This window comes from Myotis yumanensis, unplaced genomic scaffold (assembly GCF_028538775.1).
Source record: "Myotis yumanensis isolate MYYU_CA2020_CCGP unplaced genomic scaffold, mMyoYum1.0.hap1 SCAF_2, whole genome shotgun sequence".
In the NCBI taxonomy this organism is placed as follows: Eukaryota; Metazoa; Chordata; class Mammalia; order Chiroptera; family Vespertilionidae; genus Myotis; species Myotis yumanensis.
Window position 1 is genome coordinate 28499523 of NW_027223753.1, and position 24183 is coordinate 28523705.

General features: G+C 52.2%; 2 protein-coding genes across 13 annotated transcripts in view; one reads left to right on the forward strand and one right to left on the reverse strand.

Annotated features, from left to right (window-relative positions):
- Nucleotides 1-14750, forward strand: part of ERI3 (ERI1 exoribonuclease family member 3) — a 132256-nt gene extending 117506 nt beyond the window's left edge. For all 11 annotated transcript variants that reach the window (XM_070404919.1, XM_070404915.1, XM_070404909.1 and 8 more), the window contains one exon: nucleotides 14235-14750. In XM_070404919.1, the coding sequence (XP_070261020.1) occupies nucleotides 14235-14317 (83 nt within the window). In that variant the 3' untranslated portion in view covers nucleotides 14318-14750. The remainder of the gene's footprint in view (nucleotides 1-14234) is intronic.
- Nucleotides 14751-15181: 431 nt separating this feature from the next.
- On the reverse strand, nucleotides 15182-23603 carry DMAP1 (DNA methyltransferase 1 associated protein 1). Of its 2 annotated transcripts, none has more exons than XM_070403263.1 (11): nucleotides 23537-23603; nucleotides 23235-23383; nucleotides 22668-22759; nucleotides 22239-22434; nucleotides 17281-17439; nucleotides 16985-17152; nucleotides 16511-16696; nucleotides 16288-16359; nucleotides 15958-16030; nucleotides 15528-15823; nucleotides 15182-15300 (listed from the first exon to the last, which is right to left on the reverse strand). In XM_070403263.1, exons 2-11 carry the CDS (start codon nucleotides 23337-23339, stop codon nucleotides 15241-15243), a joined length of 1407 nt encoding a protein of 468 aa, XP_070259364.1. In that variant the 5' UTR covers nucleotides 23340-23383; nucleotides 23537-23603; the 3' UTR covers nucleotides 15182-15240. The 2 variants fall into 2 exon arrangements, with proteins under 2 accessions (XP_070259364.1, XP_070259365.1); XM_070403264.1 differs by having other exon boundaries at nucleotides 23235-23344; nucleotides 23537-23591.
- Between the last annotated feature and the right edge of the window lie 580 nt (nucleotides 23604-24183).

Sequence of the window (24183 nt, forward strand, 5' to 3'; positions counted from 1 at the left end):
GCGGGTGGATCTGTAGATATTCTGGAGCCAGGCTGGCCTCTTGCTAGTTAAGACTCATCACTTCCAGGTGGGGGTCCTCCGGGCATCATTCACCTTCTTGGGCCTCTGGTTCTTCTCTTTAAATTGGGGTTCATGATGGCTCCTGCCTCTCCAGGCTTCCTCTGAGGAATTGGATGCGCTGTAAAACCCTGAGTACAAGTTAGCTCAGTTGTCTACTTAAATCTCTGGGAGAGTTTTGAGGGGCGTGTCTGGGGAAAAGCTCTCTGCTGGGCATTTGCTTTTGTTCAGTCATTCATTCAGAAGATGTATGTTTACTGAGGTCTTCTGGGTGCCCAGTCCAGGACTGGGTTTTCAGAGGCGAGGGGAGTCGCTTCCTGAGAGGTGGTCTGAGCATGTGTGGCTGCGGTGGGTCAGTGTTCCCCACCCTGTGCCTGGTCTCCCCTTGGGGGCCATGGCGTGTCCTGTGCTGTCCTGCCATAGCGCACCTAAGACTCTGAGTGCTGCAAGGCCCACGCAGGCCCCTCACAAGCCCCCAGGCCAAGTGCTCCCCAGAGTTTCCTATCTGCATTTGGGGGTTAATGGTCTTGACCATCTCTTGGGAGCACAAAGTCAAGAAATCAGATGTTGCTCACCTCAGCAGAGGCAGTGTGAGTGTGTTTGTATCAGGTGTTTAGGGTGATCCACCAGGACAAATGCTGGTTGTTCAGGGAGAAGAGTGTCTCCCCACTGGGCCTTGTTGGTCTAGGGCAGTGCCCTGCCCCTTTTCAAGCTGCGCTCATGTCTCTGTACCCCAGCACAATGCCCGCCCTCATTTCCTGGAACCTGCCACGCCGTCACTCACGTAAGGTTTCCCACATTCATTTTTCCCTTTGGGCGCCCCATTCCCATCCCTTGGCCTAATTAATACCCACCCATCCTTCGAGCACATCTCAGATTTTGCTTCCCCAGGCAGTCTTCCTGTCTCCCAGCGTACTCCCTAGCACCCTGCACTCCTTTTACACACTCTGTCACAGTCATAATTAAGAAATGAGTTGTTTAATGCCTCTCCCCCCCGTAGATTGTAAGTTCCCTGAGGGCAGGAACTTTCATCTGTTTTGTTCAGCTTGTCTCCCCAAAGCATAACATGGCATCTGACTCATGTAGGCAGATAGTAAGTAAAATGTATTGTTTTGAATTGAGTTAAATTGAGTTGAGATGGCCCTGGCCCACCCCTGTGTGCCAGGGCAAGGGGAGGCGGATTGAGAAGTGCCTGGAGCTGAGGTGGTTCCCATTAGTCCTCATGATTAATTCACAGCCACACTGTGATGGAGTAGGCTTGTCCCCAGTCAGCAGCTCCGCTGGGGCCCACCTGTTAGCGACAAACAAACAAAGGGGATAAATAATGCATTGGGAGCTGAGCCAGGCAAGGCGGCGGTATTGAAATTAATAGGGATTAGCTGAGCAGCTTGAGGATGAAATATTTACCAGGTGAGGCTGGGCTTAGGGAGGGCAGCCCCACTCTGAGTCCCCAGGCATAGCCAGCCCCGTCTCCAGGGCATCACTGACTAGGACCAGGAGCCTCAGCTCCATTACTGCTGCCCCCAGTGCCTTGGTTTGCAGGACAGGCTGGTCAGGCTGCTGAGAGCTCGGGTCCCAGCCATCCTCCTGGCATGGCAGGTTTTAGAGAAATCAAGATACTAGGAAGGAGTAGAGGTAGGGAAGGGCCTGGAGCCCGGGCACTGTAGAAGCTGGGGACAGGATGATTGATTTTCAGGGCCCAGACATGTCTAGGTTTCAGGTGGCAAATGTCAGGGCTGGAGTAGGTTCACCTGTGATCTTGTCACCCCGCCCTTCCCTCTTTCTTTTCCTCCATCCTTCCATTTAATACATATAGACTGGGGCCTCTAACACTAGTGCCCTCATGGGGGTTGTGGTCTAGCTGGGGGTGACCGAGGCAATCACAATGGGGAAACCCATAGAAGGGGTTCCTAACAAATGTGAGGGCCCAGATAAGTCCCTCCACCCCCAGGAAACAGTAGCAAGCCCAGGTTCTGAGGGACAGGGAGAGCGCCAGCAGAGAAGTGGGGAAGTTCCAGGTCGAAGGAAAAGCTGAGAGTGAGGCAGATGGGGACCCAGAGGGCAACCCAGACAGATCCCTGGGCTTTGTAAATGAGTTTGGATACTGTCCTGAGAGCAGTGAGGCACAGTTGGAGGTGGTGGTTTTTTTTAATTATTAACTCTTACACTTTTTACTTTGAACTAATTTTACATTAGCAGAAAAGTTTCTATATATGTTACCCAGCTTTCCCTAGTGTTAACATCCTATATAATCACAGTACAGTTATGAGCACCAGAAAATTAATATTAATGCTATACTCTTAACTAAACTAAAGGCCTTATTGAATTTCACCAGTACTTCCACTAATGTCCTTCATGGATCATTGAAGGGTTTAAGTCAGGGAGGGAAATTACCAGATTTGTGGTTTGGAGGGACACCATGGAGGAGATTGGCAGGGGCGCTGCTGCCACCTAGGTGACAGATGGTGGTGCCCTGGACTGGAAGAGTAGTAGTGGGAATATAGGTTTAGAAATTATTGGAATTTCATGGTAATTAAAACCTCAGGAGTAGATAATGTTGCCCAGGAAGAGGGTAGAGAGTGAAAAGGGAAGAGGGCCATGGACAGCTCTGAGCAACACCCACATCTTAGGGGTGCTCAGAAGCAAAGGCATGTACAAAGGAGCTGGGGGAAGGTTGGCGAGAGAGGGGTGGTGTCCCTGAGACCAAGAGAAGAACATTTTGATGTGTAAGTCCATTGGGTCGGATCCATCTAAACCTGAGAAGCTTCCTGTGAAGTCATAGGGATCATTAGAGAAAGCAGTTTGGTAAAGCAGTGGTGAGGGAAGTTGCAGGGTGGAAGAGGAGTGAATGAGACCATGAGTGTTAACAACTCTGAAGTTTGGCTATGAAAGGGAGGGGAGATGGGGTACTAGCCACATGGGAAAGGAGATTAAAGGGGAGTTGTTTTTAAAGATGTAGAAGATTTAATATATTAACATGCTAATGTGAAGGAACCAGTGCAGAAGAAACAATTGGGGTTACTCACAATGTCCGGCCCCTGAAAAGGCAGTGGGTTGGATACCAGGTGAGGCGGAGGGAGGGACTTTAGAGGTGACATCAGGATGGGTGCTCTCTCGTAACAGGATGAGAGGAGAGAACTGCACAGATGCAGGAGTGGCTTCTGTACTTCCTATGAAGGAGACGAGTGTGTGGGGGAGGGGGTCGGGGCTGATGTTGGGAGTAGGGCATTTGAGATTGTAGCAGGGAAAGAAAATTTGAAATTGTCTCTAGGAAGAAAGGAGAGAGAGTGTGCACACTGACCAGATTGGCTGGGCCATTTATACAGCCAGTTGGGGTTGATAGCTGTGATTTTAGGGGTGGAGTGAATCTATATGCTTGTGATCTTTTTCTAATTACAACTCAACCCAAATGCAGGCATAGAGAAGGCAGAGTTTGGGTTTTCCCAGGCAAGGGTGATGGAAGGAAAAGGGGACAAGAGAGTTGAGATTATTGGCAAGAAAGGATTGAAATGACGGACCATGGAGGTGGTGGCTCCCTAGTGTTAACATCCTATATAATCACAGTACAGTTATGAGCACCAGAAATGGAATCCAAGTTCCAAAATGAGGTGGATCAGTTATGTCGCTAGGACAGAAATTGATTGATACATATCCAATTCCATTGTTCTTCTTCCTCACTAAATAGAGCCCCCGTTTAATTAGGGGCAGCAGTGTGTACCTAGTTAAAAAGTTAGCTTTTTTAGTTTCTCATACAGTTAGATATAGTTATGTCTCTGTGATAAAAGGAATTATTGTGCGGGACCGCCAGGAACAATACTAAAAAGGAAGAGACTCGCTGGTTAATACATTATTCTTACTTTTTCCTTCTTCTTCTTTCCTAAAATGTGGATGTGATGGTTGGAGCTCCAGCAACCATTTTGGACCATGAGACAGCTTGGAAATTAGAAACAACATGCTGAGAGGGGCAGGGCAGGAAGAAGCCCACGGCTCTGATGACTTTGTGGAGCTGTGGGGCTTTAGTCCACTGAGATTGTAAAGCCACAGGCTGGAAACCTTTCTTAGTGAAGTTGTATTTTCTTTCCTCTCTGTTTTCACATGGGCTCCCACTAAACTGCACTCTTTTTGCCTTTTTAGTAACATGGCCTGTATCCTGAATACAGCAGGAAACAACTTAATCTATGTATAGAGAGAGCATGATAAGAGCTATGCCTGAAATATCAGTGTCCTCATTGACCTTTGCCCTCCCTCCTCTACTCAGCCAAGTTGACATTGTAGGGTCCATTTGTTATACCGTTCTCTTTTCTGCCTGTACATTCTGTATCAGTTAGTATGCTTTCGGCTACCAGAAGAAGGAACCCAATTTAAAATACCTTAAATAGGCAGGGGATCTATTACCTCACAAGAGTCTGGGGGTGAGGGGATCCTCGGGTTGGTTGACCCAGCATCTCAGTAGTGTCAGCAAGGACCCAGGGTTTTCTTTTCTTTTTTCCTTCTTTTATCTTCAGTGTGTTCTTGGCAGGCTGACTCCCCTCCAGGCTGGAAGGTTGGGAGATGGCTCCTGCAGTCTCAGGCAGGTGCAAACATGCACACGTGAAAACGCCCACAGAATATAAAGGGCTGTTCCCCCTTGGGCTTCTCTCTTTAAGAATGAAGAAAGTTTCCATGAAGGTCTTCAGCGAGTAGCCAGAACCCTTGGTCACCCCTAGAGTAGAGACTGGCCAGGGAAATAGGGTCACCACAAATGGCTCAGGCCGAGGAGCATTCGCCCTGGTCACATGCGTGAGGAGTGGGCTCTGCAGAAGGGGCAGGGCTCTTGTGTAAGCAGGAGGGGTGAAGTCTATGGAGAAGCAGAGTTGTAAATGGGTTCAAGGTTCAAGTGACATGGAAGAAAACGTGTTTTATCATCAGAAACTAGGAATATTTGCATTTAATATTTCAAAGGAAGAGCAGTAGAGGATGTTGAAAAGGTTGCAGGTGTGATTGTGGGAGTGGTGGGAATAAGGTACAACAGACAAGGCATTCGTGCTGAAGTCAGAGAACCAAGAGGCTGGCAGCAAGTTTCTCAAAGGACAGGACGTAGAGGCTATCACAGGCAGTCTCAGGAAGGGGGTGGCCGGGTCTGCACATGCTCACAAGGAATCCTCCAGGTAGGCTGCTGGCACACAGCCTAGCCCAGGGGTGGGCAAACTTTTTGACACGAGGGCCACAATGGGTTCTTAAACTGGACCGGAGGGCCGGAACAAAAGCATGGATGGAGTGTTTGTGTGAACTAATACAAATTCAAAGTAAACATCATTACATAAAAGGGTACGGTCTTTTTTTTTTTTTTTAGTTTTATTCATTTCAAATGGGCCGGATCCGGCCCGCGGGCCGTAGTTTGCCCACAGCTGGCCTAACCTCTCTATCTCCCGGGGTCCCCATTTTGGAAAGCATCTGCCCTAGTTAATCAGACCATTAAGGAAGCGGGTGAGGACCCCCAGAAGACAGTCCTACAGGAGACTCCTGGGGGACAGGTTACGGTGGAAGCTTGGTTGGGGCAGAGGTGGCTGCCAGGTATGGCGGATGTGCTCAGCTGGTCTCAGTAGCCACCTCCATCCCTGGCCAGATCCTCTTCACTTAGCTTACCTGGCTATCCTCTGGCACTTCTAGCTATGGCATCCCAGAGCGAGGAGGAAGGTGAGGCTTCTTGGTCCCTCCACCTGGATGGGGCCTTGGCTAGAAACAAGTGGGGGGAGGCGGGCACCATTATAATGGCCGAGCAGCCTCCCTGTTACTACGGCGTATTTCACTTTTAATTCTGACATATAATGTAATGATCTTTTTTAAGGCCCGATGATATTATCTGCCTGACTAGATTATTGAGTCTTCATCATCTCCAGATAAATTTATGGCCAGGACGAGGCTCAGGATTTATCATCAGTCAATAGAGCTCGATACTCTAACAAGGCGTGTAATAAGATATACATATTTAATGATCCAAGGGGAGGAGCGCTAATGGGAGCCCAGAGTGAGTGGTCCACAGGGCTGGGGCTCTGCCCTAGGGCTGCCATAGGGGCATGGATGTGGTCTTTGCCCTGTAGTCCCAACTCTGGCCTTTCTCAGGACTGCCTCAGTCTCCTCCTGATCAGGACTCTGAGGGAGAGGCAGCACAAGGGACAGTCTCAGAGCTGGGCCCGAGACCTCCCAGCCCAGAGGGTACAGGCACCTCACTGGGGAACTCTCCCTGTTTCTGGGCCATGGAGGGGTTGGGGGTATCCTTAGACCTGTGTACCCAGGCCCCTTCGCACAAGGGCGGGCCCACAAGGGGAGGGAGTGCCGGGGCTGCGTGCCCAGGCCGCTGATGGTGACGGATGGTTTTTCATTACAGCCTCTCAGGTCCTGCCCGCGCCCTGTGTGGAAATTCTATTTATTCCCTAATTTGTAAAAATTCCCTCTTTATCTGATCCCAATCAGGGCGGGGTAATTGGCTCTCTGGGGCAGCGGCTGGGGTCCTTGATGAAGAGCTATGTGGATGTACCCAGCCTGGCCCCCGCCCGGCCCGCCACCAGGGCCCACAATTAATAATGATTTGCAAATGGCAGACAAGCAATAACACAGAAAGATGTGGCGTCCGCGCTGCCTCTTCATTTCCTCCCCTTGCAGATATAAATGGCCACAGAACAAAAACCCAGCACTATAAATTCTGGAATTAGTTATTCACCGGGATAAATGGGCCTGGAGCCACCAGCCCCCTCCTGCCACCCTTCTTGCCTCCTTTCCCTGAGCCAGGTCTGTATCCCCAGGTGTGTTCCGAGCCTGGCCCCTGGCTCCTCAGCATCTTTGTTGCCCGACTCAGTTCCCCGGCTTCCTCCTAGCCCCTTCCCACAACTCTAGCTGTTGTGTGGCCCAGAGTGGGGCGTGGTCACCTGCTCGGGGTCTGTAGCTTCCTCAGCCTCCAGCTCCTCTCACTGACGAACCTGGGTTCTGTCCTCACTCTGCACTGGGATTTGAATGGAGTTGACATACCCTGCCAGGCCTGGGAGTTCCAGTTGGGTTGGTCTTGGGCATCCTCTTTGGCTCTGGGGACCAGTCTAGTCATTTCCCTGGCCAAGTCTGAGTTGGGCCCCTGGTGACCAGATGTGATGTAAGTGACATAAGGGGTGTGATGCTGTGCTCACTGGTCAGGCTGTTGTGGGATATGTTGGCACGTGCATTTCCGGGCACTCTGCCCTCTCGGCCAGGCGCATCCTCTCCCCACCCCCCAAGTGGCTGTGAGCTGGCGGGTAATGGGCGTGTAATGGCCTCATTTCCATGCCCGGCCTCCAGGAGCAGCGGTAAGTGTTTGATTGCCTTAATTTCCAAACACATCATTATCCCAGCTTTACCAGCGCTTAATAAACACTTTATGAGGATTTTTTTAAAAACATCTTCGGTCCGCATACTTCTCTGAAGTGATAAACTCTAATTAAGTCTAATATTTAAAAATATGGTAATGGTGAGTTGTTTGAATAAGTGGACTGCATTTCTGTAATTTCATTATTACGTAAAGCACGCTAATTATTTGGAGCGCGCTTATTATGGAGAGAGAAATCGCCTGCTAATCAAGATGAAATTGCCTTTTCCCCTTATTGTGGAACCACCGTCATCCTTCACCATCAGCCCTGTGGCACCTCCAGGCACCTCGGTGGGATGTAGGGGGGTGAGGGGGGCACTGAAGAAGGGGTCACTTTGGAGTTGAGGCTCTAAGGGCCCTGTCTGGGGGGAGGGAATGGAGCTGTGGGAGCCGTGTCTGTGGAGAGGTGGAGTCTTTATCTGGAGGGGAGTGTTACGTGGGACAAGGTGGCACTGTCTGGGGCCCAGAGGACTGAGGGCATGTCTGGGACAAGAAACCAGGGGTTAGGAAATATCAGAGTGTTACTGTTGGAATAACAGTATTATTATTGGTTATTATTAAACAACAACAATAATAACTAACCCAGTCACTGTTTTAAGCACTTGACAAAAATTCATTTCATTTTTTTAAAAACCCTTTGAGGGGAGTAATTGCTGTAATTATCATTTTTATTCCCATTTTAGAGAAGAAGAAATCGAAACTAGAGAGGTTCACACAGTTGTTAAGTGGTGGCATTTGGATTTGAACCCAGAATATAAGGACATACAGGGTCCCTCTGCTGGTTCAATCCTAAATTCATTGCCTTCCCTGTGAGCTGCAGTTTGCTGTTGTATCCTGAACTGACCCAGCTGTAGCTTAGGGTGCTGGCCCCCAGCAGAGAGTTGCCGATTTAGCAAATAAAATATAGGACACCGGTTAAATCAGAATTTCAGAGAAAAACCAATAATTTTTTTTAGTATATATATATATATATATATGTATCGGGTGGGGACATATTTAATCTGGCAAGCCTATGTCAGGCAGGCGAAGGTCGGCCCACCGGCCCTTTGCTCTCCAGCGTGCTGCCCAGTTGTCCAGACAAGCGGACAGATGTGGCGGTAAAACGAGCTTCTAGCCCAGCCGTGGGCAAACTACAGCCCGCGGGCCTGATCCGCCCATTTGAAATGAATAAAACTAAAAAAAAAAGACCGTACCCTTTTATGTAATGATGTTTACTTTGAATTTATATTAGTTCACACAAACACTCCATCCATGCTTTTGTTCCGGCCCTCCGGTCCAGTTTAAGAACCCATTGTGGCCCTCGAGTCAAAAAGTTTGCCCACCCCTGGGCTAGAAAGTCTGCACACTAAGGTCTCTTGCTCGCTTATTCTTCCCGTGGTTCCTGCTCCCTGCACTGTTCTTCCCACCCCCTCCTTGCTGGTCCCTGCTCCACGGGCTCTGGCCCCACTCCCAACCAGCTCCTGGGGGTCACTGATCAGGTGTGCTCCCAGGCTGAGCTTGCAGCCAGGAGGCCTCGGGTTGTGTCTGAGTCGTGTTTAGGCCTCACTGCCTCATGTTTTCAAAGGTCATCAGCTTGTCTCTCTGCTGCCCTGATGTCCCCTTGGCCTCTTTGATCATTTCACGTTCATTCTCTTTCCTGGCTCCAATAGACCCACGTATGGGAATTGTGTGTACTGGTCTGGCAGGTATCATATCAAAAGGGCGAGGAAAGTGCAGTAGTCAGTCCATGGTGATAGGACAAGTGGCTGTCCACTAGTGAGAAAATGAAGTTAGCGCTTCTGTTTCTCACCATGTACAAAATAAACTCCAGGCAGTTTAAAAAGTTAAACATAAAAAAAAAGTATTAGAAGAAAATATATCATGGTTTTCTAATAATACCGGGATAAGGAAGGCCTTTTTAAGCAAGATATAAAGCCTAGGAGACATAAAGGAAATGTCTGATAAGTGTAGATGTCCCATAGGAACCTCACGACTTAACACATCCGGAGCTAAGCTCATCACTGACCCCAACCTGCACCCTCTCTTGGTTTGCCTTATCTCCGTGAGTGGCACTAAGATCCTGGACTCCTCCCTCCAGCCTGCCAATCCCCTCAGGGGACTGCTCATCCAATTTCCTGAAAATCTCTTTCCTCCGTCCACTTCTCCAGATCACCAGTAGACCTCTCCCTCTGCCGCCACTGGCCTAGTTCTGGCCTCCACTTCTGGCCTGGACCACAGTACCATCTGCTGATTGGTGTCTCTGCCTTGAGGGTTAGTCCCTCCATCCTCAAATGATCATTCTGAAACATAGATTTGGTCCTTTCATGCTTCTCCTTAGACATGTTAGTGTCTCCCTGTCATTCCCAGAATAATAAAACCTTTAGTTTCTTAGCTTCTCATTTGGGACTGTCATCAGTTTTCTCTAGCCAGTCCCTGCTGGCCTCACCAGCTTCATCTCTTGCCACTCCCTGCCTCTTATTCTTCATCACCCCACCACCACCACTTGCTAAACTTCACATTTCCCCTCCAGAATGTGCCTATGCTGTTCACTATGCAAGGACACCTCCCCAGCTTCAACCCCAACATGCTGGCGAGCCCCTCCCATATGCCCCTCAGACCTCTGCTTAACTTGGTCCTCCCTGGAACCCTTTTCTGATCCTCAGACTGAATGAGGTCCCTTCTCTGTGCCTCCTTTTCTCATAGCACTGTTCAGACTGCACCACCTACAGGTCTGTCTCTGAGCTCTTCGAGGACGGGGAGCTACACTCTGCACAGCCCTCGGCCACCACGGCCCGTGTGCGCCCAGCACACAGGTGTCAGTGTGTGTGCCGAATTAATGAGCACACAAATGAATGACCTCCAGGACATTCCTTAGCCCCCTTCCCTCCTAGGGGTAGCCTGGCCCAGGTCCTGCTTCCTGTCCTCTACTGTTCCATTCCCAAACAAGTGCAGCTAACCATGTCAGCCTCAGGTGGTTGTGCCCGGTGAGCCCTCACTGGGTGTCCTGATGGCCGGAGCTTCCCTCCACTAGCAGCTCCTTTGCCCAGCAGAGACAGGACTATCCTTGGGCCAGCCAACAAGTTATCCTTTGTGAGGTTCTAGCTCTACTCACCTGTCTGGGGGATTTATGCTGCCGTACCCCTCCCATTGTGGTCTTGGCAATATAAAAATATTTTCAACATTAAGAATATGAATGCCCATAAAAAGAAGAGAAGAGGGTCATTTTTTTCACAAGTTGATGACCCTGCAAGAACATCGAACAGGTTAGTCTTCTAGAAATTGGAGGTGAGGAAGACCTGTTCTTGGAGGCCTTCCGTGTGAGCACAAGGCTGTGACCCAGCTCTTCGTGGCCCCCACCCCATAACAGCTCCAGGCTCACCTCATTAGCTCAGTGAGAGGTGCCAGAAGGTGCGGCTGCTGCCCCAGGTGGCCCCGGGGCCTCAAACAAAGGACTCCCTGCTGCTGTCTCTCTGATCTGTTAAAAGACCCAGATCTGTGTCTGTGCTTCCACCCATTTCCCTCGTTTTCTAGCCGTGCCAGTGACTGTTTACACTGGTCAGTAAGTAGGTTGTGTGGACTTTTATGAAGGCTTCCAGGGCGGAGAGAGAGCCTGTGTTGGAAGCCCGTAAGTGCTGTGCCACTGACTCTGGGGGAACTGAAGCAAGTGCCTCCCCATCCGGGCTCCTCTTTCTTCATGTCATAGACCAGTCGCAACAACGAGACTCCACAATCCCCAGTAAACAGGACCGGTAGTCAGTCCAAGTGGGTGGAGTGAGTGATGGTTTCATCAGGTGTGCCAGCCCGCATCATCCATGCCATGGATTGTCCATTATACACTTTCTCACCACTGGGTCATCCAGACAGCTAGCATCCCTGTCTTCCCTCAAGAAGAGGCATCCCAAACAGAATGCACGTGCAGAGACCCGGTGCATCACCTGTTACTCCTCACAACCCTGAAGGCGTATCCACTGTCACCTGGGGCTCAGAGAAACCAAGCAGGGCTGTCGCCAGTGGGCAGAGTTCAGACTCAAGTCTGTCTAACTCCAGAACCTACTTTGTCATTTTCAGAAAACAGTAAGTGGTTCCTTGACATGGGAAGATAGAGGTTAGGACTTCAAAGAGGAAAGGAGGTGACCAGGTTTGTGTAAGAAAGATCCCTTTGGCAACAAGAGAATGAATTAGACGGGGAACGAGGACAAGTTACTGCTGTAAAAGCAAGGAATGGTGTGCTGGCCAAGGCAGTGACTGCCAGATTGACAGGAAGTAGGTGATTAGACAGAAAATAAGAGTCTACAGTTCACACTTGATTAGATTTGGGGAGTGAGGGAGAAGGCCAGGTGTCAGGCCTGACTCAGATTTCTTGTTTGGGTGTTTGGGGGTGCCTTTCACTGGCATGGAGAACACGGGGGGAGGAAAACCAGTTTATTACTGGACGTTTTGAGTTTGTATGGAGATCTAGAAGGAGATGTTCCAGAGCACTTGGGTCTGTGGTCTGAGCTCAGGAGGGAGGTCCAGGCTGCAGACATGATCCTCGGGGGAGCTGACGTTCCTCATGTGAATGAAGCCGTCTCGTGTGTAGTCAGAAGAGGTCAAGGACAGAGGCTGGGGCACATGGGTCTTCTCCCAGCTCAGGGCCAGGCACAGGTGGGAGGTCAGTGCTTGCCCTCTGGATGGCCGGTGGCCTGGGGGCAGGGGCCGGGCACTTCCACTTGGGCCAGGGGAGGCAGATTGAGCGATTTGTCCAGCACTGAGGGCGGAGCCAAATGAAGTCAATAGAAAACTAATTTTCTTTTCTGCTGGAAGAAATGAGGTGTGTGGCCGCTGGGTAATTGCAGATAACGAGAGGACTTATTCTTAATATGCAGAGCGGCTATGGTCCCCAGAGTACAGGAGACAGGAAGGATTGGAGGTGCCCGGACAAGACCAGACTTCTTTAGGAAGGAAATCACCGAATCAGAGTTCCTCTGATGGCGTGATCACAGCCCTAGCCCTATCATAAACCCTCCCCCCTCCCAGGGTCCCTCCTGCCCCAATCCCACACCCGCCCCGCCTGCACCGCCCTTCCTGCCCCATTCCCCTGCCTTTCAACTGCCTACCTCCTCCTGTCACAACCCCCTCCCTCCACTCTCCACCCCCACTGCCCAGGCATACACACTAAAGGAGACAAATGACAGGGCCTCCGATGAGCAGGGTGTGTGTCCGGCCCATAAACCACGGGGATGGGTCACATCTGGAGTTGCCATGGCCGCCACTACCTACCCATCCGTCTTCCCTCTTCTGCTTCAGACCAGCCCTTGTAGCTTCTTGAGTCTCTGGAGGAACAAGGTGTCCCAGTGACTAAGCCCTCGGTCACACCTCTCCATGCTCACATGTACCACCAATACTTTATGGTGAGCTCTGCAAGACAGGGCCCAGTCTGGTCTAAGCAGGGGCTGCAGAGCTGGTGACTGGCTAATGATACTGGCTCTGGCCTGACCAGAGACTTCTCACAACCATTTTAGCTCTGGTGGGTCCCCTTTCCTAGGCTAAGGTCCTGGCAAGGGCAGGTTGAGGGACTCAGTGGAAGGGGTTGGTCCTTGGCAGCTGTGGAGCCTCCTGACCCCACCTTGACCTTACCACCTCCCATACCTGATTATGACATCAATGTGCAGTACTTCTGCCATCACAACCATCGATCCCATCAGGGCTGGTGGCAGCTGAGCCCTGATTATGGGCTGGGAGCATCTATGGGAGGTGGGAGAGGGGTGGGAGGAGAAGCTGGCGAAGGGATCAGGAGTTGGTGGCTGCTCTGGGCAGTGGAAAAGAAAAACCCAGGCCCTTGGGCCATTTCTGTCCTGGGCTTACTATAGTGGACAAGCTCTGGGACGTTGTACCTCCTGCTGGTGATGACAGAACACATCCTGACCCATGTCCATGATACTAAAGCCCCGGAATACCTGTTCCTGTGACCACCAGGGTTCTGGGACAGCTTTGAGTGTGGGGAACAATACTGGTGAAATTGCCTCACAGGGTCTGGCAGACACAGACACATTTAACCTGAGCCACCGCCAGACAGGGCTAAAGCCCTCCCAGCACCAGCTTTGAGCCTACGGTGGTAGGAGAGGCAGGGCTTGGGCTCAGGTGTGTCCAATAGAAGGTTAATGGCCAGGATGTTAGGGAACCACAAACCTGGACCCCCTCCACTGGTCTGGGACTGCACAGGAGCAGGCTCCAGGCAGGTTGCTGTTTGAGCACCTGAGCCTGGGGCCCAGGGCAGGTGTCTCCCAGGGCCCTGGCCCGGAAGTGCCGAGGCTTGTGCCTTGTCACCAGTGATTATGGCCTGGGCCACATCTTCCACACACGAAAGTGGCGGCAAAGTCACCCTGGCCGTGGGCGTGATGAATGGCCGCACAGTAATGAAATGGAGACATCAAGGCGGGTGGCGGGAAGACGGAGTGTGGCGGACAGGCCGTCCCCACGCGGCGGCAACAAGAAGGATCGCCCAGCGGCCGGGGGCCGTCAAGGGAGAAATTACACATTTACTCTGCCTTTTTCTTACTGCGACGGCGCCCATACATCACCACTGGGGCCGGGGCGGGACACGCCGGCCAATTTCCAGCATGAATTATGGGACTGAGAAACATTGAGACCAGGCTTCCTGCCCGGCCAGCATCATCCAGCCCGACCTAACGCTGGAGTTGCTGCCACAAGGGAGTGGGACCCCCTAGTTTAAAGTCTGGCTCCTGAATCTGACCCTGCTTCCCACCCCCACCCATGTAAGAGCACCTATGGACATGGAAGGGAAGGATCTGGGGCCCATCTAAATGTCTTCTCTTTCTCGTTTCAGATGACTGCAAGAACATTGCCAACATCATGAAGACACTTGCATATCGAGGCTTCATCTTCAAGCAGACCTCGAAGCCGTTCTGATTGGCCGAGAATGGGATGGGGCAATACAGGGTAGCTGCTTGGCCCAACCCAGAATCCTCCTCTCCCTCACCAGCGGGGAAAAGGGAGAGTGGCACAGCTCTACGTCGAGTGTCCCCAGCCTGCCCTGCGGGCTTGTGCCCTGGGTAAGAGCTTGGCCACTTGGTCCCTCTGGAGCAGATACTTTGTGGCCTCCCATCCCCATCCCACAACCTCAGCCCAGTATTAGCCCCTCCCATTATGGGCCTGGGCTAGGGGGACCCAGGCACTTACTGCCTCTCCCTGGTACACAGGCTTCTGCTGGGGCCACCAAGCCCCCTGTGCCCCCTCCCATCTGTAGTGCATGGTGTGTGGTGCCCCCAGGGCTCCAGGACAGATCTTATGTCCACCCCATCCCCGCTGTGAACGTGCCACTGAATAAAGTCGGGGAAATGAGGCCCTGGGTAATGTGTGCACCGGCAATGCTGTGCCTGATGCTGTCAGGAAGGGGAGGAGCTAGTGTGTTCCAGGCTACTCTGTGCTCAAGGCCACCAGTGCAGCTAGTTGTCACTGACGTACCTCCGAGCCGCCCCCCCCCCCCTCCCCCAATGAATATGCACAGGGCCACAGCCACTGAGAGCATGAGGCTGCTTGAAGCTGCTGGTATCTGAGGCCATGGCTGCATGAGAGCCACCTTGAATGTAGAACCACAGGTGTTCCTAGGCACAGGTGTTTGGGCAACATGGGCAGTGCTTAATGGGTAGAGGGCTACTAAGGGCCTCCATGCCAGTAGGCCCCAATGCCACCCATAAAGTAGGTGTGATGACTCCCTCCTGCTCACCCTCCCAGCCAGGGGCGGCAGAAATGGTGGGAAAGAAACGGAAGTAGCCCAGTCCACTCAGCAGCTCTATTTACACAGCAGCAGCATCCACACCCAGTGTGGTCCCTCATGGCTTCTTGGCTTTCTTCACAGAAGAGGAGCTGGAGGCCGATTCCCGTCGCTTCCTCTGAGGATACATAGAAGATAATGAGATCTATGGCCAGCCCCTGAGGCCCGATTCAGGCTTGGTGCCTGTGTCTCACACTGGCCACCCACCCACTCCCGCCCTGAGTCTCCACCCCTCAGAGTGACAATTCCCATTGCAGGCACTAGAGGGAGCAAGCCTGTGCGCACATGTGAGCATGCTCACATGCAGGGCCAGTTCATACTCTTCCAGCTTGTCCAGGCTCTTACCGAATTGGGCGTGAGAGGTGCACCCACCACATCAATGATGGTGTCCTTGGTGAGGTCAGGGGTGAGACCAGATTCAGGTACCGCTGACTCAGCAGAGGCCGGGGCCGGGCCTGATGCTGGTGTGGCAGGGGCCCCCAGCACGCCAGCCCGGGCCAGTGCCTCGTGACGGTGCCGCAGCATCTGCAGCTCATACTCGCAGTTGGCACAGGCCTGCTTGAGCTCGTAGAGCAGCACCAGGTCACTCCGCAGCTCATTGAACATGTGCACCAACTCCTCCGTGGGTGTGGGGCTCAGTTCTGCAGGTGGTGGGTGGAAGGCTCAGGGCAGAGCCAGGGTGTGCGGGAAGGCTGGCAACAGGGACCGCCCTCCCCCTGCCTTTATCCACGGCCTCGGGAGGGTCCGTCCTGGGGGTCCCAGCCTCCACACTCACCCACACCCAGCTCCAACAGCATCTGTTCCAAGGCCTTGATCTTCTTCTGCCCCACAGAGCTTGGCAGCTTCATCTGCAATGACCCAGCAGCTCAGCCCTCTCCCCCACAAGCACCTTAGAATGAAGGGGACTAACGGCAGTGGGGGGAGTGGAAGAGAAGTTAACCCCTGGAGGCAGCTCTGGGTCAGAAAAGGAAATAGCCAGCCAGTGGAAGCTATGACCTCAGCCTGGCCACATCCCCGAGGCCCCCTCTACCTGCAGCACATGGCACACCCTCTCCTCCTGCTCCAGCCCAGGGTCCAAACACATTGAAGGAAGTGACACACATACCCGCTGGCTCCTCAGCGTGACACCTGCAGACTTGAAGTCTGGAAACTTGATGCCTGCAGTCTCAGGAACAGCCTGGGGGAAGAGGAGTTAGGAAGTGTCACAGGGAGTAGACCTAGTGTTAGTCCCAGCACCTGCCGGCTCTGGGTGCTCTCATAGCTTCCCACTAGGTCCCCTGTGCCAGGCGACCCCTCCACCCTGAGCTGGGCTGATTTAGTCTCCACACCGGCTTCTCGGCCTCCTTTTTCTGGGGTAGCTTCTTCTTGGGGGCCTTGCGTTCAGTGCGCCGTTGCTCTGCAGTGGTGTCGGCCGCCGTTATCAGCTTCTGCAGGTCCTGACTGCGCTTCTCCCGCTCCTTCTTCCGGGCCTCGATCTTGCGCAGCTCCTGTAGCAAGTACTCCTCCTCTGCCACCTGGGAAAGTGAGAGATGCTAAGACACATGCAGGTCCATGGGGGAGGGAGGGTAGATGGAGATGAAGGGGTGCTGGGCTGTCTGGGGGAATCTGAGAAGAGGTCATGAGGGAGGTGAAGGACTATCAGAGCAGGGAGGGTGGCTAGTGAGGGGTAGGACTGGGATGGGGGTGCACACAGGTACCAACCAGTGGGAGGTAGGGGGACTTGGGGAAGAGAATTGAGGGTTTTGAGGATGGAAGCAATGGATTTGGGGGCATGGAGGAGAGTTTGGGGGCTCAGGGCTAACCTGCTCTGGGGTCCGGTTATAGAGGCGCTCCAGCTGTTCCTTCCGCCGTCGCTCATGCCCAGCATCAAATACTGGTATCTTAAGGTCTGTGCCTGGCACAGCCCGCACATTGGCAAGCTTAGCACAGATGTGGTAGTACCGTTCCTTCAAGTCCTCCACAGAACGCTTCTGAGGATAAAGACATGGGGGATGGGCTGGGGGGGGGGACACTCAGAGGCATGTGCAAGGGGTGGCCTGAGAGCAGTGGGCCTGCTAGGCCTGGGGTTAGGCACACATGCAAATGAACACCAGCTCACCTTGAACTGCTGGTGGTCATACCGGTCATGGATAACCACAAAACGAAGATCAAAGCGGCGGCTGAGATCGAAGAGGTGGTCAGTTTCTGCTTTCGTCCAAGCGTCGTCATGAAGATAGAGCTGGTACTCCTGCTCTGAGTACACCGGCACCTGCACCGTCTACAGGCACAGAGGGGCAGAGTTGGGACATGCCCACGTGGTGTCACGTCCAGTGGACTCCAGTCTGCTTCGACCACAGCCCCTCTTGTTTATTGCCAATCCCTGGGCTAGACAAAAGCAAATCCTCTGCCTGGGCCTTGCACGGGCAGCCTGGAGATGGTATTCCCAGAGGGAGGGAAGGAACTGCTTGATCAGAGGCCCGGGCAGCCTGCCTCTGCGTTCACTCCAGGAGCCACTTCACCCTGCCTTCGGCTCCACAGCCCCAGTAACCGCACACATGCTCCTGCCCCCATGGTTAAGGTGACAGGCCCACAGGTAAGCACTTCTGTGGAGTCCAAAGGTCAAATATGGAGGGGGGGGCAGGTGGCTAAATACTGGAAAAAGGCCGACTCCTCTAGTCCATGGACACTTGTCTGAAGCACGCCTGCCATCCAGTGGTGGCAGTGAGACTTGCAGCTCCCCCAGAGCTGGCTAAGGTCACAGCTCTATAGAAAAGGCACCTGAATCCTACTTCCAACATATGCACCCCAGCCCATGCCGGTCCCCTAGACCTCCCTCAGGGACAAGCAGCACCACCACCAGCTGAGTCTGCCAGTCAGAGACCCCATGAAAGAGTCAATGCCAGGTTGGACCAGGGAAGTTTCTCTATCAAAAACCACAGGGCTCAGAACCTGCTCTCAAGACCCTTAATTCCAGCTGCCTCTTGAACATCTGTGAGGTTCCACATACAACTTAAGATGTTCAAGTGACGGATATTAACAAGACTCATTGTGGTGATCATTTTGCAGTACATACAAATATTGAATCATTACGTTGTACGCCTTAAACTAACCGTTATGTCAATTACACCTCAATTTAAAAAAATAAAAACTTAATACGTTCAGTACTGAGCACATCAATCTCCTCCAGTCCAGATGTCAGTCACAGTCCCATCACTCAACCCAGGTGCCCAAGCCAGAAACCGGGGAGGCATCTTAATTCCTACCTTTACCCTTGACTCCCCCTCACCCCACACCCTCCGCACACACAGAGTGAGGGAAGAAACTGCTTGATCAGAGGCCCGGGCAGCCTGCCTCTGCGTTCTCTATCCTCTGGAAACTATCCACTGCGACATCCCAGTTGAGATCACCACTACCATCTTCCTGGATCAGAGAAACAGCCCTCCCACGCTCTCTCTGCCTCCATTCAGTCCTCCCCCAGGCAATTCTCCATCTGCAGCCAACATGGATCTCTGCGCAGTGCTACTCAAAGCACAGCCTACAGGCCAGTGCTGTCTGCACTGTTATCCCTGGTGTATGGTAAGAAAGCAGAGTAGGCACTTAGAAACCTTTGTAACAATTTTACAGTAATCACACACTGCTGAACCTGACAGAAACGCGGACTTGTATTTTGTCTAATCTTTTTTTAAATATCCTTTACCATGGATACCTTGAGAAGCATTCTAGAATATATATCTGAGCAGGCCACCCAGCCATCCATTTTTAAGCCCCTCAAAGGCTCCCACTAGTCCAAAAGTACCCTAAACTCGAGAGTAAGGGTCGTCTCGTTCATTTCCCACCTCCCGGGTCCAGCCCAGGGCCAAGCACTCTGCAGGTTTCAATGAATATTTACTGAATCAATCAGTGAACCCAGGGGTGAAAGACCCCTCTCTGCTGCCATTGTCCCTCCTGGACCTTAAGTTCCAACCAAATGACTAGCAGTGATGTCTCCCTCCGCTTTCGTTGTTCTTGCCTGAACTGTCTTCACATTTCCCCATTCCTTCTTCCTAGATAACTTCTTATCGCCTCTGGGAAGTCTGGTTTCCCAGGTTTGGTTAAGTATCCCTCCTGTGCATTTCAATGCCATGTATTTTAATAAAGTACTCAGGAACTGTGTAGCCAGTCCTGCTCTCAAGGAGCTCACAGTCAAGTGAGGGAGCCATCCATTCATTCAACAAACATTCATCATGGGCCTGCTAGACCTCTGCTGGGGACAGGGATGACAGTCCAGCTGAAGAAACAACACAGTCATCTAATGACAAAGGTATGCCTGGGGTGTAATGAGTGACACCCGATCCAGCCTGGGAACAGGGTTGGTCAGGGTGGAGGTAAATGAGGCCTGGTTCAGTCTTAAGGTCAAGCAGAAGTGAACTGGTGAGGGAAGATGGCGGAGAAAATCCGAGGCAGAGGGAGCAACATAAATACAGTGATGAGCGAGAAACAGCCTCATGTGTGCGAGCTTGGCAGTTAGGGACACAAGTAAAGGGCGACACAGGGAAAGGCATGAAAAGAGTCAGCAGAGACCAGCTGCTGCAGGCCTTGTGTGCCCTGAGGGTGACTGGAGCCAACAGGTTAGTTTTAAAGAAAAGAGTGAAATGGTCATGATTCTCTTTTGCAAAGAGCACCCTGGCAGCAGTGAGGACAGATGAGGTGAAATGAGCGCCTAGGAGACTAGCTGGCAGGTTTTAGAAAGAATGCAGGTAAGAAGTGAGGCCTGAACTAAATCAGCACAAGTGGAAGGTAGAGAAAAGGGCACAGGCTTGAGGCTTTAAAAACCAGAGGACTTGGCAACTGGACGTGCAGGGGGGAGGGAAGTGCTGTCGCTGGTGACTCCTGTGTTTCTGGCTTGAGCAAGAGGGCAGCAAGGAGCCATGGACTAATAAGCAGGACTCCAGGAATCAGCAGTATTGGAGGGAAGATCATTTGTTCACTTACCTCTGACTTCATTCGCCACCTGTGGTCATCATGATCTTTCTAAAACTGAAATTTAAAATCTGTCTGGCTATCCAAAGACATCAGGGCAAAGCCCAAACTCCTGGGCCTGGCTGCCTGACCTGGCCCTTCATCTCCCACCATGTTCTACCTTGGGCTTTAGGCTTCATCTACAGGGAAATGCCCAGAGCACGCCATACCTGTGACTGCTTTTTGTTGTTGTTTGTTAATCCTCACCCAAGGATATTTTTCCATTGATTTTTTAGGGAGAGTGGAAGAGAGAGGGAAGGACAGAAACATCGATGTGAGAGAAACACGTTTATTGGTTGCCTCCTGCATAAGCCCCAACCAGGGCCAGGGTTGGGGAGGAGTCTGCAACCTGGGACCTTTGGTCCACAGGCCGATGCTCTATCCACTGAGCCAAACTGGCTAGGGCATGACTGCTTTTAAATTTGTGCCTTTTCCTCATGCTATCCCCTCTGCCTGAAAAAAATCACTGCACTACTTTCCTATTATCATCTGGTGACATCTTTCAAGACTCAACTCAAGCTCTAACTTCAGGAAGCTTCCATGAAGCTTCCGACTATAGCATGCATCCGACTATAGCATGCATCCTACCAAATCATAATCGCCTATTCCTCTCCCAACCCCTCCCTAACAACACAGACAGTTTCTGGAGGGTAGACATTGTGTCTGATTCATTTTTGTGTCCCCAGTGCCTAGGGCCTGGCTTGGCATGGAGTGGTATTTATTAAATGCAACATGGACATTCTTCTGTCTTCACTTCGAATTGTCTCATCCAACCTTTCCTCCATTGCCTCAATGCCTCACTTCTGATTGTCCCTTCTCAATCTGACATCTTCAGCCTCTCCCTCCACTGGACCTGGGAGGGGGCAAGATGGCGGTAAGATAGAAGAAACCAGGTTTGGAGCACAGGGGAGAATGGTGGGTCACACCTGGATGTGCTGTGCCTGAGAAGCCATCATGGGGAAGTATCCAGAGCAGTGGGATATATCAGGCTGAGGGGAAAGAAGTCAGGACTTGGGAGGCCTGGGTTTAAGCCCCTAATGCTTTCAGGCTCAAAGCCTCGGCTGCTCCAGGCTGCAGGGAATGCAAGGTCATATTGTATAGTGGCTTAAGCAGAGGCCTGGAAAACCCTCGTCCAGCCCTGCCTCTCTCTGGCTGGCTGAGTCTGGCTAAGGCCCTGCTCCATCTGAGCCTTAATAATCTAAACCAGAGGTAATTCAGGTTGGACTAGGGTGCTGACATAGGGGATTAAAAACAGGAAGACGTGATGTATTATGGAAACAGAATCAGTAGGACTCAATGAATATCACTCAGTTCTAGCTCAAATGCCACCTTCTCAGAGAGGCCTGCTCTGGCCACCCTATCTAATGAGGTCATCCTTACACTTACAAGTTCACCCTATCTCATTTCATATCCCATTAATAGCCTATTTCATATTGTTGATGACTCTTATCTGAAAGAATCCCATTTCTTTGCTTATATGTTTCTGATCTGTCTTCCCTTACCTTCTCTGTCCTGTTGTTGATTAAAATAATGTGAGAGCTAAGGGAGAAACTAAGTCAAGAATGATTCCCAAGTTTCTGGTTTGGGCAATTGCATGGGTAGTGGTACCATTTACTGATATGGGGAACAGGTTTGGGGGTAGGTAAGAGAGAGCACTTACTTGAACTGAAGCCCTGTGGGACCTTCAGGGAGAGATGTTAAGTAAAAGATGGGATATGTAGGTACTGATGATTTGGACTGGAGACGTTCAGTTGGGGTCAGTGGCATACAGAGGGTAACCGAACCACAGGGCAAATGAGACACAAATAGGGAAAAGTATAGAGTGGGAAGAGTAGAATACCTAGGACACAGCTCTAAGGAAGAGCACATTTGAAGGGTCAAGTGAAGCCACCAAAAATCATCGCAGGTCCAGGGAAGGACAAGGTCCCATGGCAGACAAGACCCAGAGAGGCCCACCCCGCAGGTATTTGCCTCAGGACTGAGTGGGTAACCACTGTTGAAACAAAGGCTCTAGAGCCCACACAAGTGGCTCACAGTGTGTGGACAACTGTGGCCTACGTCCAAATGGTGGTGGCTCACCTTATTGAACCTGGCGAAGGGGTAGTCTTTGCCCTCCTCAGCTGCTCGTCGCCAGTGGAAGAACATCGCTCCATCCTTGCGGGCTGGGTTAGTGAATGGCATCCACTTCCAGGGCCGTACCTTCTTGGAGCCCAGCTTGGCCTTCACTGTGCGGTAGCCTTGACCAGTGTCACTGGGTAGCAGTGGGGGTGCATCCCTGACAGCAAGGTGTAGGGAGGTGAGAGGTTAGCGTCTGAGGTGTGGAGAAAGCCTTTGGTCTACCTGGGAAGTCAGGTCTGGGAGAGAGAGATCTGAGCTCCTCCCGCCGTCTCTAAGTGAGCAGCAGCCCTGGCCGGGGCAGAGACCCAGGAGAATTGGCAGAGAACTAAACGTCAGGGACATGCAGTGGGTCGAAGATCAGGGCCTGGGGCTTGGGGCTCTGATACTTGCTTCTTGTCGGAGTACAGCAGTGCATAGACCTCCCGGTGCATGCCCTCCGGCCTCTTGAAAGTCAGCGTCTCGGAGGACTTCTTGGACTTTTTCTGAGAAGGGAACCCACAGGAGAGGAACCACAGCCTAGACTCCCTTTCCTGAGAATTCTTGACCCCAGCTCAATCCCTGCACAAACCCGCAGCTACAATGACACCCATCATAGTATGACAGAGAATGGAGGCACAGACACCCACTGACAAGGGCACCCCCTCCCGGCCTCACCTCACTGGGTAGAGTCCAACCTGTCGGAGTAAAGATACCTCCCCACCACCCCTCAGAATGGCACACTCGCTTGGTCCTCTCATCTCTTCCAAGTGTCACACCCCCTAAGTCCCCATTTCCTACAGGTGCCCCGCCCCCTCCGCCCCATCTCATCGAGGCAGCACATATTCCCTGCCCCGTTAAGGCACACATTTACCTCCCATCTCACTAAAGTGTAGCACCCCATCCCCTCGCCCATCTCTTCCGCTGCCACCCCTCCCCACTTCACTGCCGCTACCCAACGCTCTCGGGAGCCCCTGCTACCTTGTCTGGGTTGATAATGTCCTTCTTGCTGATGGTCCCGGAGGCTGCATCCCCCTCCGGACCCCCGAGTTCTAGAATGTCCCGCACATCCGCGCCAGTAGCCATCGCGCCTGCAATGGGGGGAGCGCCCCGAGGTCAAGGGTCAGCGCCTGAGGAGGGAGCAGGCTCAGATCCGGGGGCAGAGCCACTTCTGCCCAGGTCGGGGCGGGGTGGCCCGGGTCAGGTCGGGATTCCGCCTGTGTCCCGCCGCTGGGGTCTCCCTAACGGCCCCATCTGCCTCCTAAGCCCCAGCGCCTCCGCACCTGTAATGCCCAGCAGCCGCCGCCACCACTCCCCGATCTCTGCAAAGCCGCGGACAGAAACTTCCGGTCGTGCGCAGCAGATACGCGCCCGGCAGGAACACTTCCGGTCTGTGCTTCGGCGTAATGGAGCCCTTAGGCAGCGCCGTAGGAAAGCTACTGATCGCCGGGAGCGTGCCCGGTCCTTGGCTTCCCGGCCCGCCGGCGGTCCTGCACTACTTGCGTTCTGGCATTCTCTCTCTACGTTGCATTTCCGCTGCATTTGAGGCAATGAAAAGAGTTCCCAGAACTTTGTGACCTTGGAAATCGCTTAATTTTTCTGAACCCATTTCTTCATTTGTAAAGTGGAAATTGTAATGGTACCTGCTTAAATGAAGTACAGCTAATCCATGCAAAACATTAACACCGCGCCTAGCACATTTAATTATTTTTATTATTATTACTTGAGTTACTGGTGTTATGTCCCCTGTTCATTAAGCGCTGAGTATGTACCAGGCACTTTGCTAAGCCATTGGAGAGGAAGAGAGAAACCAGACAAGGCGGGCTGCCAAGATGGAGTGAGGTCTGGCCCCTCACCTGCACCCATTTGATGGAGGTGTCTGTGGGTGGGGGCCTCCTGGGGCTCTCCTGGAGCCCAGCTTCCTGAAACT